This window comes from Gossypium raimondii, chromosome 11 (assembly GCF_025698545.1).
Source record: "Gossypium raimondii isolate GPD5lz chromosome 11, ASM2569854v1, whole genome shotgun sequence".
In the NCBI taxonomy this organism is placed as follows: Eukaryota; Viridiplantae; Streptophyta; class Magnoliopsida; order Malvales; family Malvaceae; genus Gossypium; species Gossypium raimondii.
In genome coordinates, this window is record NC_068575.1 from 9,665,801 (window position 1) to 9,678,697 (window position 12,897).

At 34.4% G+C, this 12,897-nt stretch overlaps 2 protein-coding genes across 4 annotated transcripts; both read left to right on the forward strand.

Annotated features, from left to right (window-relative positions):
• Positions 1 to 1,419: 1,419 nt before the first annotated feature.
• Positions 1,420 to 5,700, forward strand: LOC105804750 (TATA-box-binding protein). 3 transcript variants are annotated; one of them, XM_012637490.2, is made up of 9 exons: positions 1,420 to 2,037; positions 3,601 to 3,688; positions 3,798 to 3,869; positions 4,023 to 4,073; positions 4,211 to 4,255; positions 4,401 to 4,493; positions 4,925 to 5,026; positions 5,110 to 5,183; positions 5,251 to 5,700. In XM_012637490.2, coding segments are annotated over exons 1-9 (606 nt in total). In that variant the 5' UTR covers positions 1,420 to 1,957; the 3' UTR covers positions 5,252 to 5,700. The 3 variants fall into 3 exon arrangements, with proteins under 3 accessions (XP_012492944.1, XP_012492943.1, XP_052479440.1); XM_012637489.2 differs by having other exon boundaries at positions 5,332 to 5,700; XM_052623480.1 differs by lacking the exons at positions 5,110 to 5,183; positions 5,251 to 5,700 and having other exon boundaries at positions 4,401 to 4,612; positions 4,925 to 5,004.
• A 1,689-nt stretch (positions 5,701 to 7,389) lies between these two features.
• LOC105804749 (uncharacterized) lies at positions 7,390 to 11,482 on the forward strand. Its single transcript, XM_012637487.2, has 7 exons — positions 7,390 to 7,923; positions 8,203 to 8,257; positions 8,874 to 8,948; positions 9,124 to 9,215; positions 9,901 to 9,982; positions 10,721 to 10,804; positions 11,105 to 11,482. The coding sequence occupies exons 1-7, from the start codon at positions 7,586 to 7,588 to the stop codon at positions 11,225 to 11,227; spliced, it is 849 nt and encodes a 282-aa protein (XP_012492941.1). The 5' UTR covers positions 7,390 to 7,585; the 3' UTR covers positions 11,228 to 11,482.
• Positions 11,483 to 12,897: the final 1,415 nt, after the last annotated feature.

The following is a 12,897-nucleotide window of genomic DNA, read 5'->3' on the forward strand; positions in this document are numbered from 1 at the left end:
GATTTGAAGATATGAACCCAAAGTTCATGATGTGATTAAGAATAAATTTTTGTTATATGATATTAGTGAGTACAAATTGTAATAGAATTGATATTGAATATAGTGATAAATTGAATGAATTGTATATGAATTGAAATGAACTATTGGAATGAGATGTGAAAAATCCAATGGAATTGAGATAGTGGAATAAGGTATGAGTACAATTAAATACAGGATTTGAAATATTACTTATTGTTATTAATTATCAAGTTGATTTAAAGTATGAGATAATTAATGAATAATTGTAGACATAAATTAAATGTATATAATTTATCGATTAATGTTATTAATTTGAATTATGGTAATACCACTGAGTATACCTATACTCAGCGTACGGTTGTTTCCATGCGCAGGTTAGTAGAAAGCCAGTGTTCGGTCCAACATCCAGAGCAATTTCGACCTCAGAGAAATTTTAGTGATGTACCTTTCTTTTGATAATGTGGCATGTACCTAGGTGATGTATATGTTAAGTATAAGAGTTTTGTGATTACGGTTGTAGAATGATGTTTAAATTGGTTATAAGTATGAAATGGAACTAAAATGACATAATTTATACAAATATGAAATGAAAATGATTAAAGTATGCTATGTCCGTTATTTATTTGTGAATTAGTTATAAGTTATCCGATATATCTGGTAATGCTCCATAACCCTGTTCCGGTGACGGTTTGGCGTTAGGGGGTGTTACAATCGCTTTTGAAAAGACACATTTCGAAAACTTCTCTAGAAAGAATTGGCCACCCTACTTTCAATGATAACATACTAAATTATTAGTAAATTTACATTTTGATCACTCAACTTTAAAAATTTATAAAATAGTCAATGAACTATTTGAAAGTTTTCATTTAATTCACTAGATTGTTAAAATCATTGATATATGATCTTCTTTGTTCGCGTTGTCTACATCGAGAGTTCTCCTTCTCCTTACCCTTCTCTTTTACAGTTCGATTTTTTTTTTCATGAATCAACTTTGTACATTACAAATCTAGGAACCAAAATCTAAATATCTTTCTTATCTGATCTTTGATATTGGCTGTCAGATCGACTTGTATTTAAAGTATATTCTTTTACTTATTGATGGGTATTGATTCATCTATCGATCGTTGCTCAAACTTTAAAAACTAAAAAAATTAATAACTTTATGAGTTAAATAAAAATTTTTCGAATAATTTAATTATTATTTTATTAAAATTAAATCAACAAAACATAAACTTAGTTTACATTGTAGAGGATACTCAAATCCGAGTAGCAATTACATAAGCTGAGGTCAGATATTTTTTTTCCAACAAAACCGGCAAAAGCCGGTAACCAGCGTTTTTTAACCGGCCAATGAAGTCAATGTCTATAAATAGGAAGACGTAGAGTACAAAAGGCCAACCCGATTGAAACACGGCATCTCTCTCTGTCTTAAAAGCCAGACGCCCAAATTTCTCATCATCAAAACGAGACGCTCTCTACCCTCTCTAATCCAATCTTTTTCTCTCTTTTATCTTAAACCAAAATCTTCTCCTTTCTCTTATATATATAAAGAAGCTCTCGTTTTCAAACATTTTCCCTCCGATTTTACTAGTTATAAATATATCCTTTTAAATCCCCAATTTTTTTTCCGTTGGAAAGCATGTTGAATTTGCTTTGATTTGATTAAACTCGATCTTTCTTTTGTTTTGTGTATTTTTCTTCCATTTCCTCCGAAAATTGTAGACTATACCTTTTAAAAACATAAATTTTGGTTAACGGATTGAATTTGATTAAATTGTAGATTTAGCGTTTTGAAAACCTAATTTTTGGTCAACGGGTTGATTATACTTGGCAAATTCGATTGGGTTGCTTTGGTATTGTGTGTTTAGAAGAAAACCCATACGATTTTTTGGAAAATATTGGGGATTTTCTTTTGAATTTTTGGTGAGCAAAGAAGAGAATGGCGGAACAGGGTGGCTTGGAAGGGAGCCAGCCAGTGGATCTTTCCAAGCATCCATCTGGTATTGTTCCCACTCTTCAGTAAGTCCCTATTTTGCCTCTCTTGTCTTAGATTCTGACTGGTTTATGGTCGTAAGATTTTTCGATGGGGAGATCTTTTAGTTTTAGGTGTTATTGGAGATGGACTTTTAGGAGGAAAAAGAAAAGGTGATTTTGGCATATGGGTTGTAGAATTTTGGGTTGAATGGTATGTATGTTAATTTGCTGAACAGAGTTTTGTGGATAGGTATGATCTTTCGGTTATTGGACTGGTAGTCAATTACATCGCTGAAAAAAAAAATGGTTTTGGGAGTATATATATACACATGAATAAGCTGTGCTTTATAATTAAAAGAATGCAGCAATTCTCTACAGGTCAAGATGCAATTAGCACCACAGTTATACCAACCTGGTGGGATTTTACACGAATCTATATTTACCGAGTCAACAGCCACGTTTCTTGGTCCCATAACCTCATAGATATTGTTTTCTTGATTTTCTCCATAGTTGTTAGCTCTGCTTTGGGACAATAGTATCTGCTACCATACAGTACTTGAGTAGCTGCACCACAGAAGAACATGGTTCTTGTTTTTCTCTGTGAAGTCGGAATAAAAAATGCTCCTTCCTTGGCAGTCCCGTTGAGCTAGTATGCCCCTCGTTAGGAGTCTGTTTATTACTGGCACCCAGGAGATTACAACAGGCCTGGAGATGAGACCACTTGATATTGCTCTGCTTTGGCAGTATTTTTAGCCATGCAGTTGCGACCTCATGCTTGTCCCCTGGAAAAGGCCACACCTGATCCCCAGTCACCTGATTGATGGCATGCTGAGCTTTTTGCCTAAACTGCAGCGATTTTCTCCAATTCCAGTTTGGTGTCTTTTTGGATAGGGAATTGCCACACATCCCTATCTTATAGAATGGCCCATAGGGATCTGCCATGCATATATTAGTGCTTTATGTTTGCTGATGGTGAGAAGTTTGTCAGATGGGTTTTGATTAACTTGTGGGAAGGGGAAGAGGGAATTTAGGGATATGCTATGTGAGCTTGTGGTGTTTGCTTGCGTAGGTTGAAAAGAATTTTAGAGAAATGAGTTCTGTTAGTATGTGGCTTGAGTAGGCTTGTAGGAAATTCTAAGGGCACTTGAGTCTGTTTTTGTATCAAAATAGTGGAGAGTTTTAATAAGTTAACTTTGGATTAATACTTTTTTGTGTTCCATTTTATGTGCTCGGTATGGTACTAGAGTTCCTTAGATATAGATGGTGAGTAATTTTGATGGGACGAATAATAAATATATTATATAAAGTATTATTGAATAATTTTGATCCACTAGCCTGCTATCGAATAATGTACCATTTGAGGTATGCTACATATCACTGTTTAAGTCTTGTTCTTAAGAGGGATCAACTAGCCAAATAAGTTGAGGCGCTCGACTTATTTTAAACTCAAATGTCTCACTAACTGATACCGACAGGAAATTGGAACTGGTGGTCTTTGGAAAAATTTTCTTTTAGAAGTGAGGCATGGCTGAAGTTTCTTCATGTTTCTACGAACTTTTGGGTTTTGCTGTAGTTAACATCCCAGTATTACTCTTATTGTGTTTCTAGGAACATTGTCTCAACTGTAAACTTAGATTGCAAGTTGGATCTTAAGCAAATAGCACTGCAAGCTCGAAATGCAGAATACAATCCAAAGGTATGCTAGTGATGGTTAAATACTTGTTATTATATACTTTAGTTTGTGCAGCTTCTGATTCTGCTGCTGTTATCTGATTGCTAACCTTTTCTATAAAAATAACCTACAGCGTTTTGCTGCTGTCATTATGAGAATCAGGGAGCCAAAAACTACAGCTTTGATTTTCGCCTCTGGAAAGATGGTAATTCAATTCTTATTGGAAATCACAATTATATGCAGTTATTTGACTGTGTGCAAGTTTATAGTGGCAAAATCATTTTTGTAAAGAACTAGTGCTAGTGTATTAACATTGTTCAATTGTTGATTTACTAAACAACTTTCCTTGATTTGTCAGGTCTGCACTGGTGCTAAAAGTGAACAGCAGTCTAAACTGGCTGCAAGGAAGGTATTTTCCTTTGAGAGGCGTTCTAGTTTTGTTTTTGAACTATGTTAGTGGTCAGCTAGCTATGTCATAGTTATTCTTATCATTAGATAGATAAAATCATGAAATTGGCATTAACGGAGAATATTTTCTACTTTCAGTATGCCAGGATTATCCAAAAGCTTGGTTTTCCTGCTAAGTTTAAGGTATTGTAATGATTGATTTCTTTTAAATTCCTCCCATGCAAACAATGCTCATAAAGTCTCACGTATTGACTAAAATCTCATCCTTCAATAATGTTTTTCCCTGCTGCTCAGTTGGTTTTTTACATGGTTCTGTTGTGATTGGCAGGACTTCAAAATTCAGAACATTGTTGGGTCATGTGATGTCAAATTTCCTATCAGACTTGAAGGTCTTGCATACTCCCATGGTGCCTTTTCAAGTGTAAGTGGCAGCATCGTCCATTGGGTTGTTTCCTTGTGTATAAGAACATTGATATGCATGTTTTGTAGGTGGACATTTGGGAGATATGAGTGCAAGACTTCCTGTGCCTTTCTCTCTGTGTATGTTCATTTATAAAGTTAGTCTTTTCTGTGAGCCCCTTGGAGTTCACTTACCCTTATATCTGTTAAGTTCAGGGATGGTGGCCAACATTTTTGGTTAAGTTATTTTGAAACATTATATGCTATAAAGTTGACGCAGAGGTTTCATTTGTGTAGTAAACAACCCTTGGGATCATAAAGATAAGTTTAGGCTTGTCATGCTTTGATCCGTTTTTTCCTTGGTTCGAGTTCTAGATATTTAAAACAGTGCTTGTCACGACTTGTTTGTCATGATCAATGATTGGGACTTATCTTCATGTTCTTTTAATACAGTATGAACCAGAACTCTTTCCAGGTCTGATCTATCGTATGAAACAACCAAAGATTGTGCTTCTTATTTTTGTGTCAGGGAAGATTGTGATCACTGGAGCTAAGGTGTGATATCTTGGGCTTCTGTTCAACCTTCATGCATGCTGTTTATCATAGAGTTACTAATTTTCCTTCTTTGAGAGTTTCAGGTGAGAGACGAGACATACACAGCCTTTGAGAACATATATCCTGTACTTACAGAGTTCAGGAAAAACCAGCAATGGTAAGAAACTACACCCTCTCCTCTCACTAAAGTGATTGATTCATATTAATTTTTCTGTTCATCCCAGAAGAATTTTGTGGATCTTGCCTCTGTCTGATCTTTTAATTTGGTGGCAAATAATACCTTGGAATGGGAACTGCCTTTTCAGATATAATTTGGTGGCAAAACACAACCTTCCTCAACTCGTTTGTGGATATTAGGTTTTCCTCTGCCATGTTCAGGAGTTGGATTTCAAGTATGAATATACAATGAATAGAGATTGGCAAAGTAAAGGAGGGGAGTCGGATACATCGGATTGGTACCTGGCTTTTTGGCTGTGGTTGTCATATGGGGTTTCCTTTCCCTTAAAGTCAGTATGGTGCTTAAATGCTTGGCATATGCTGTAATTAGTAAATTCAGAAGGAAGAACTAACTGGAAACAAAAAAAAATGGAAGGAACAACTTGAAGATTATATGTTGGAGACATTTTGCTTTATATTAAAAGTAATAATAACTTAATTAAAGTTGTGGCCCCTAATAGTGCTTTTTTATTGCTCAAACTGTTGATGTCATGGCTTATATGGATTTGTAAATTGATGCTGTAAAATGCAGGGAAACTGTAACTGAGATCATCTTCCACAATTTCTGTGCATGCCATTTATCCTGAAGCTTGATTGACATATTGAACGTTTGGGATTCTTAAGTTAAAATATTTCATTTCCTTTCACTTGGAATATACCTCTCATTTCTGCGTGGACTTACTATCATCTAAATGGAAGTATATTTAGCCTGTTATTGACATGATATTTAATGGTTATGAAATATATGTGCAACTGTTTTCTGCTTGCAAAGAGGTTTTGCTGCTGCTATCTACGGTTGGACTGCCTTGTTGCTTTTGTTAGGGCTCGATTTTATTTTTAGGGCGGGGGGTAGGGGGTACATGCTGATGCTTTTTTTGTTAGTTCTGATCAGTCTGTCATTTTGAGTTTGTCATGTTATCGATTGATGTCTTTTGAGCCATGATACACGTACCTATTTTCTTAGGTCAAATAAAGGAACTAGTTACCATTAACTGAAATATAACTATAGAAAAATCATGTTGAAAATTGCTTCTTCAAAGTTGCGTTAAGGTATTTGCACATTTTGTAGCACTTATTTTTATTCCGAGTTGAGTAATGTTCAGGTCGCTTAGAGAGTCCCATCTCTCAAGGCCTATAATTTTACCTCAACATTGAAGGCTCTTGAGATATGTCAATAAACTTCAATTATCGAGTCTCGGATAACTCTTTTCTATTCACGGTTGGAGAAAGGATAAAGAACTCTACAATCGTAGTATTAACTCTATCAAGAACTCTATTTGGTTGTCCAAATTTTAAGAATAGGTCTAGCAATACATGAAGAGGAAATTGAACAGGTTTAGCAATTGCGCCAACAAATAATAGAAAGGCACATAAAGTAACAAATGAAAAATGAACTCATTATTAATCAAGTTATTAAATATTTTGAATAAATTTTGAAATTTGAAACTTCCCATTATGGAACTGATTAGTTACAAACCCTTTGACAAACGTTTGCCGTAGCAGGTCGTCCAACCAGGTGGGAGGGTCCTGGTCCAATTAAAATAGAAAATTTTTTATTTAATTTTTTTTGAAGTTTTTAAAATTTTAAATTAATAAAGATAAAATTACATTTTAGACCCCTTAAAAATAATAAAAATTTAATTTAATTCTTTAAAAATTGCAAAAATATAAACCATTTGAAAAATAAAATTATATTTTTACTATTGTAAAAATTATAATTTAATTTCAATCCCCTAACCCAAATTTTCTAGGCTCACTCTAATCCCTTCATTGAAGTATTGAGAGGTTACCAACGAGTCAGTCCTCCCAGTTGAGATCAGATGAAATGAACGAAGGGTCCATCTTGAAAAAAAATCAAAAGTTTAATAGTCAAGCACCCAAAGGATAAGGAAAGAAATCATCAGTTTCTTTGAGAATGGGCCTTTCTCCTTCTGCTTATAGTGAATGATGATATCATTGCATGCTATCAGTGGTTTTAGAACCAACATTCTGATCATTCCGTTTTATATCAGATGAGATTAAACGGGAGAAAATATTACGTGAAATATCCAAATAAAAAAGAATTATACGAAGGAAGGTGGGTAAATTGGTCATTTACCCGACTATGAATAAGATATGATCTCATGGGCAGCGGGAGCACATGCCAAAATATTTGTGGCAACGGTTTTTGCCGTGAAACTCAAGCCTTTCCTCTTTTCTTAGATTATATATAAACACTGTTCTTTGTCTCTTTCCTTGGTTGTTAAGTGCAACGCTGAAACTAAAACAACCCCTTAGAAGACAACATTAACTACTGTAATCCCACTTCTTTGAAACCTCAAAGCAAAATCTTTGTTTTAGTTAATGGCTCAATTCACCCCACAAGGACGTTTGAAGCTGCTCTTTCATGGTGATGGGGTGGAACCAAAGGACCCTTTTCATTACAAGCTTGTCAGCAATGTTTTTGGTGGTTCTGGTGGGCTAAAATCACTTCAAACTCATAAGGGCATGCTCAGATTCCTTGGTTCTACTACTAGAAGAAGCCACTTTTCTTCTTCTTTGAAGAAAGGCAGCAAATTTAATGCCACGGCAAGCCTGAATGTGAGTGATGAAGGACTTTATGATGAAGAGGATTATGATAGTGAGTTTGGGACTGATGAGTTGTCTTGTTTTAGAGGTCTTGTTTTGGATATCTCTTACAGGTAAGAAAAAAAAGCACTTTTTCAATTACCCATCTTTTCTTGTTTGATTTTTATGCTTTCTTTTGTTGTTTCATTTGGGTATTTGTTTTGGAACATTGTATAGCTTTTCTTCTGGTTAGCTTTCGTTCTTTGAGATTTGACTTTAGACTAATTTGTTGAAGAGACTGCATTTTTCCTTGTGTTCAATTTGCAACATGAGTTCTCTACCTTTGTAATGATTTGAACTGGTTTCCTTGCAATTTTTTTTGGATATGGGTCTGATCGTTGTCATCCCGACAGGCCAATCAATGTTGTTTGCTGGAAGCGTGCTATATGTTTGGAGTTCATGGAGAAGGTTGGATAGTGTGGCTCACCTTTTCATTTTAGATGTTTAGGTGGAAGCCATGTGAGGCTTTTAGTTTTTCTGCTTTTACACTTATTTAATTTTTTTTCTTAAAAATTATGAGCCAAAATGAGGAATGCTAGGCAATGTTGATTACCATTTTGTTTTATGATAGCATATGGTGGTAGGTTACCAAAAAGAACAAGAATCTCAAATTTTACAGTAGACAATTCATATGTAATACATGAAGTAATTTTTACCTTTTTTTTTAATAATTTTCTTGAACACATATGAAGCATTACCTCTTCATCTACTTCTTTGACTCTTCATATATGTGTTTGCTCAGGTCAGATGCAAGACTTATACTCACATTCATGAATGAAACATGCATGGAGAATTTATGTTGCTCTAGTTCTTCATTTTTTCCTTAAGTACTTGTGTCATACACATATTTGGACTTAGATATATAGGAATATGATCCTCCAAGGACCCTCCAAATACATGGAAAAACTTAGACAAAGTTGAACATACTCATGTCAACTCATAACCGTATATGACACACCTGAGTAGCATATTAGAGAATTCTTCTTTTCAACATTTAAGTTCCTTTTATCTTGTATTTATCCAGGCTGATGTTCTAGAGTATTATGATCAGACTGTGAACTCCCCAAGTGGGTCCTTCAACATACCAGCTGTCTTAAGGGTATGAAACCAAGGACCATTCATTATAAATTGTTAACCTCTAACATCTTTTTGTCAATTTCCCTGTTACTTTTTCATTACTTACCTCTTTAAGCCATTTTACTTTCTATTTTTAATGTTCCTCATCCTCATGTGACATACTCTACTTGAATTGACATTATTCTTTACCCTCCCAGATTCCCCATCTTCTGCAAGTTGTGAAGAGACGAAGAATCAACATCAATCTAAGCCGCAAAAATATTCTATTTAGAGACAAGTTCACTTGTCAGTAAGTTGTTTACTTTCACACTTACAATAATTCACAAGTGCTCATAAATAGTACTCTAAGCCAGTGAGCCTTTTATATCAACAAATAGATACAGTATCCTGTTTTATCTGACATAGTTTACCCTGTAAATCTCTGAGCATGAGAAACAGACCAAAAGATTTTATAATATTAACCGCTGAATAACATTACTCGTACCTTAACTCTATGTATATATGTTAAACTGTGCTAATTATGTTGCTAAAGTATATGAGTTTGCGGTAGAAAATGTTGGACTGACAAGATTCATTTGTTTCATAGAACTTTAGAAAATGGCTTTTTACCAATTTTTTAGTTTAAATATGGGAATGTACCTCTCTATGTTGGACTTGATCTTAGTTACAAATAGATATAGCATCCCTTTTTCACGTGTTACATTTCATTTGTTATCTTTGCATCCTCCAAATACATGGAAAAAACATAGATAGAAATGAACATACTTGTAATTGACAGTCATCCAAGTCTTAGTTTCCTACCTTTTGGTTCTCATTTTTTCCATTCATGATGTGCTATTGTTATTATAATCTCTAATTGTTCTCTAGTCTTCTTGTTCCCTCATATCTAAGAATAATCTCTCATCAATAAAGTTGAACAGAAATTTTCTGTTGCCTTCAAATATTCTTTCAATGGATGTTTTCTTTATCAACAGGTATTGTTCTGCTCGTGATAACTTGACCATAGACCATGTTCTTCCAGTTGCAAGAGGTGGTGAATGGAAATGGGAAAATCTGGTAAGACGGCTAATTAAACAGATAGACGACTCAATATTTGTGGATTAACTCCAATGGTTCTTGTTTGAGCTTGTAATTAGTGAATAGGAGTTAAATACCTTGCTGTTAATGTCTTCTTCTGTCATATGATCGAGGTCTATGCAGAAGTAATTATAAAAGAACAAATTATAGAAATGTTTTTTTCTCAGGAACATGTTAATGCTATGCAAAATTATCCTGTATGTGGCAATAAGTAATGCTGATTCATGCTTCAAAGTTTTCATCTTTCCTACTAATTATTTATTGAACATATAAGCAGGAGTGAGGACAAGGCTTCTTGGGGAATCTCTGGAAGATAGCTAGAGGTCTTAGAAGATCTATTATTTATCTTTCTTGAAGCTTTTTTTTTTTTTTTAAAGTTAAATACTGAAAATGATTGAAATTGAAAGATGAGTCGTATGGTTACTTGAGCTTGTCAAAAAGTGATAAATATATAGTCTATGCTCTTATATGCTTCCAATATGAATTTGCAGCATATCTGATTTTGAAATATTGTTCAGATGTGGCTTTATGAAAACCTTGATGAAGAGCTATGTTAGATTGTCTTTACTTTCAAACATTTCTGTCTAATTTGACAGTGGTGATATTATGTGTGTTTTACTATTTGGAACCATGGGAAACCTGATCAAACAACAGTTTATACTAATCACCATGGATTTACAGGTGTTTATAGTTTTTTCTTTCATCTGCTTGGCATAGGTCGCTGCTTGTGCCGAGTGCAATTCAAAGAAAGGTCGAAAAACTCTAGAGGAAGCAAATATGAAGCTGATTAAGGTCCCCAAGGTATTTCACCTACACTCCTGAAAGTTAAACCATGAAAGCTTCATTTTCTTATAATCATTTACTGAAAAATGGTTTTTTCAGCTATAGATAGCATTTGACAAATAATAATAATTAAAAGAAGGCCATAATGCACAGATTGCAGCACCTTTTCTCTCTTTTCTAGGTGTGAATGAACAAAGGGATGACATACAGCTGATCAAGAAAACTGGAAATCTTAAAGCTTTTTTCTGTATTAACTATTGAAAAACTATTAGCATGGCAACGCTTTACTAAGATACTTCCCCTCCTTTGATTTTTCAGGCCCCTAAGGATTATGACATACTTGCGATACCTCTAACAAGCGCCGCAATAATGATGTTGAGGAAGAGAAATGGTACACCAGAAGAATGGCGTCAATATCTCTCCTCTTCCATAGAGCCTTAGGCATCCATCTATGCAGCCTCTTGTACATTCTTATATTTTCCTACATATCAGATAAGTCCTCACTTCTAAATTGCATTCAAAACTAGTATCATATTTCGACTTCTAATTCACAAAATGAATGCATTCATTTAGAATTTTCTTTGGCAATGTTTTAAGGCCAAACGCTTGATCCCCTAAAACCAGTTAACTATAGCATTGTATCATGTTACCGACAATCATTCTGAGAAAGCTCTGTACTATTTTTACTTTTGTTTCTTTTTCATGTGTGAATGTGCTTCTTGGTCTTTGACTTGTAGAATTAGTCATTGATGAGATTTGCTAACACCTAGCTGTAAACCTATGTTGTTCCCAACCCTTCATTTTGTTTGAAGAACTTTTGTCTCGCACATATTTTTATCTGACACTCGTACCCAAGTCCAAGTAATATAAGCGCATAATAATTTGCATGCAGCGGCATTGTCCATACTTTCCATTTTTGGTTCCCTTGGAAAGAGGCTAGGGAAAGATAATTATATTTCTTAAGCCAAAAAATGATGGCACCTATATGCTTATGACCTTATTTTGCATACAGCTTAAGCTCAACTACATCTGTGGTCACTTCCCTTGGCTTAAAATATTTAAATGATTTCACATGGAAGATTCAAAGTTTGAACCCAACATCGTCATTTGTTCTAACAAGAAAATAAGAATCCTTTTTTTTTTTTTAATTTAATCAATCATACAATCATGTTATATGTATTTAAGGAATTCCAATCCCTTTCATATTGCTTTGGCCTTATCTTTATTATTTCTGATCTATAACCTTTAATCAAGGTTTAATTTTTCCACTTTCTTCACTTCAAATATTGTCCATATATTTAGTCACTAAGTTTATGGCATTTTCTACCTGTCCATTTCATGAGTTTGCAGTGATTAATGTAACACCAAACTCAACCTTTTTCCCTTTTTTTCTCAATGACCAAAATATGGAGTATACAACAAACCCTAATTCTCTTTTTGACCAACTGTTTTTCAGCTACAGTTATTACCTTCAGAATAGTTAGGAGCTTATATTAGATAGTTTATGCAACATTCAATTAATTCGATATTCAAATTTTTACATCTGTAACCTCTTCTATCTTCAATTTTCTTTATAAAAGAGAATATGATGTAGAAACCCAAAATTAGTGATTGTTGAAGATTAGGCAAGCTCACATGGAATCCATCCCAAGGAGTATATATTCAGCCTTCATTATAATGGAGAAAGGAATGAGGGGGTGGTGGTGTTGTCATGCTTGTGGACTTTTGAGCATATGGCAGGACAGAATCATATCCTTTAGGCACATATATATAAAATTTCCCTCTCCTTGCCTCATTATTATTATCAATTCAAAACTTTCTCACCCCTTTACTTTCCCCCTACAATTATTGTTTGCATTGTCCTATTTCTACCCATTGAGGGTAACAGTTGGGATGACTCTGTCCCTTTGCCAGACAGAAAATGAAGCCCTCCCTCACAAGTCCACTCAAAATTATGGAGTGCATAATTCATATTCGATCTCTAAATTTATTCGATATTACTTTTTAAAGGTGACTGAGCGAACGAATCGGAGTAAATCCTGAATTCAAAAAAAGAGAAATGGATACATCTATATGTGGCCAGAATAAGGCAAGACAAATAAGGAGATGGG

Coding starts and splice junctions, on each gene's coding strand:
- LOC105804750 (XM_012637490.2), top strand. CDS start 1,958: ATGGCGGAACAGGGTGGCTTGGAAGGGAGCCAGCCAGTGGATCTTTCC. Junction 2,038..3,600: donor GGTATTGTTCCCACTCTTCA/GTAAGTCCCTAT, acceptor TTGTGTTTCTAG/GAACATTGTCTCAACTGTAA. Junction 3,870..4,022: donor TTTTCGCCTCTGGAAAGATG/GTAATTCAATTC, acceptor TTGATTTGTCAG/GTCTGCACTGGTGCTAAAAG.
- LOC105804749 (XM_012637487.2), top strand. CDS start 7,586: ATGGCTCAATTCACCCCACAAGGACGTTTGAAGCTGCTCTTTCATGGT. Junction 7,924..8,202: donor GTTTTGGATATCTCTTACAG/GTAAGAAAAAAA, acceptor TCATCCCGACAG/GCCAATCAATGTTGTTTGCT. Junction 9,216..9,900: donor AGAGACAAGTTCACTTGTCA/GTAAGTTGTTTA, acceptor CTTTATCAACAG/GTATTGTTCTGCTCGTGATA.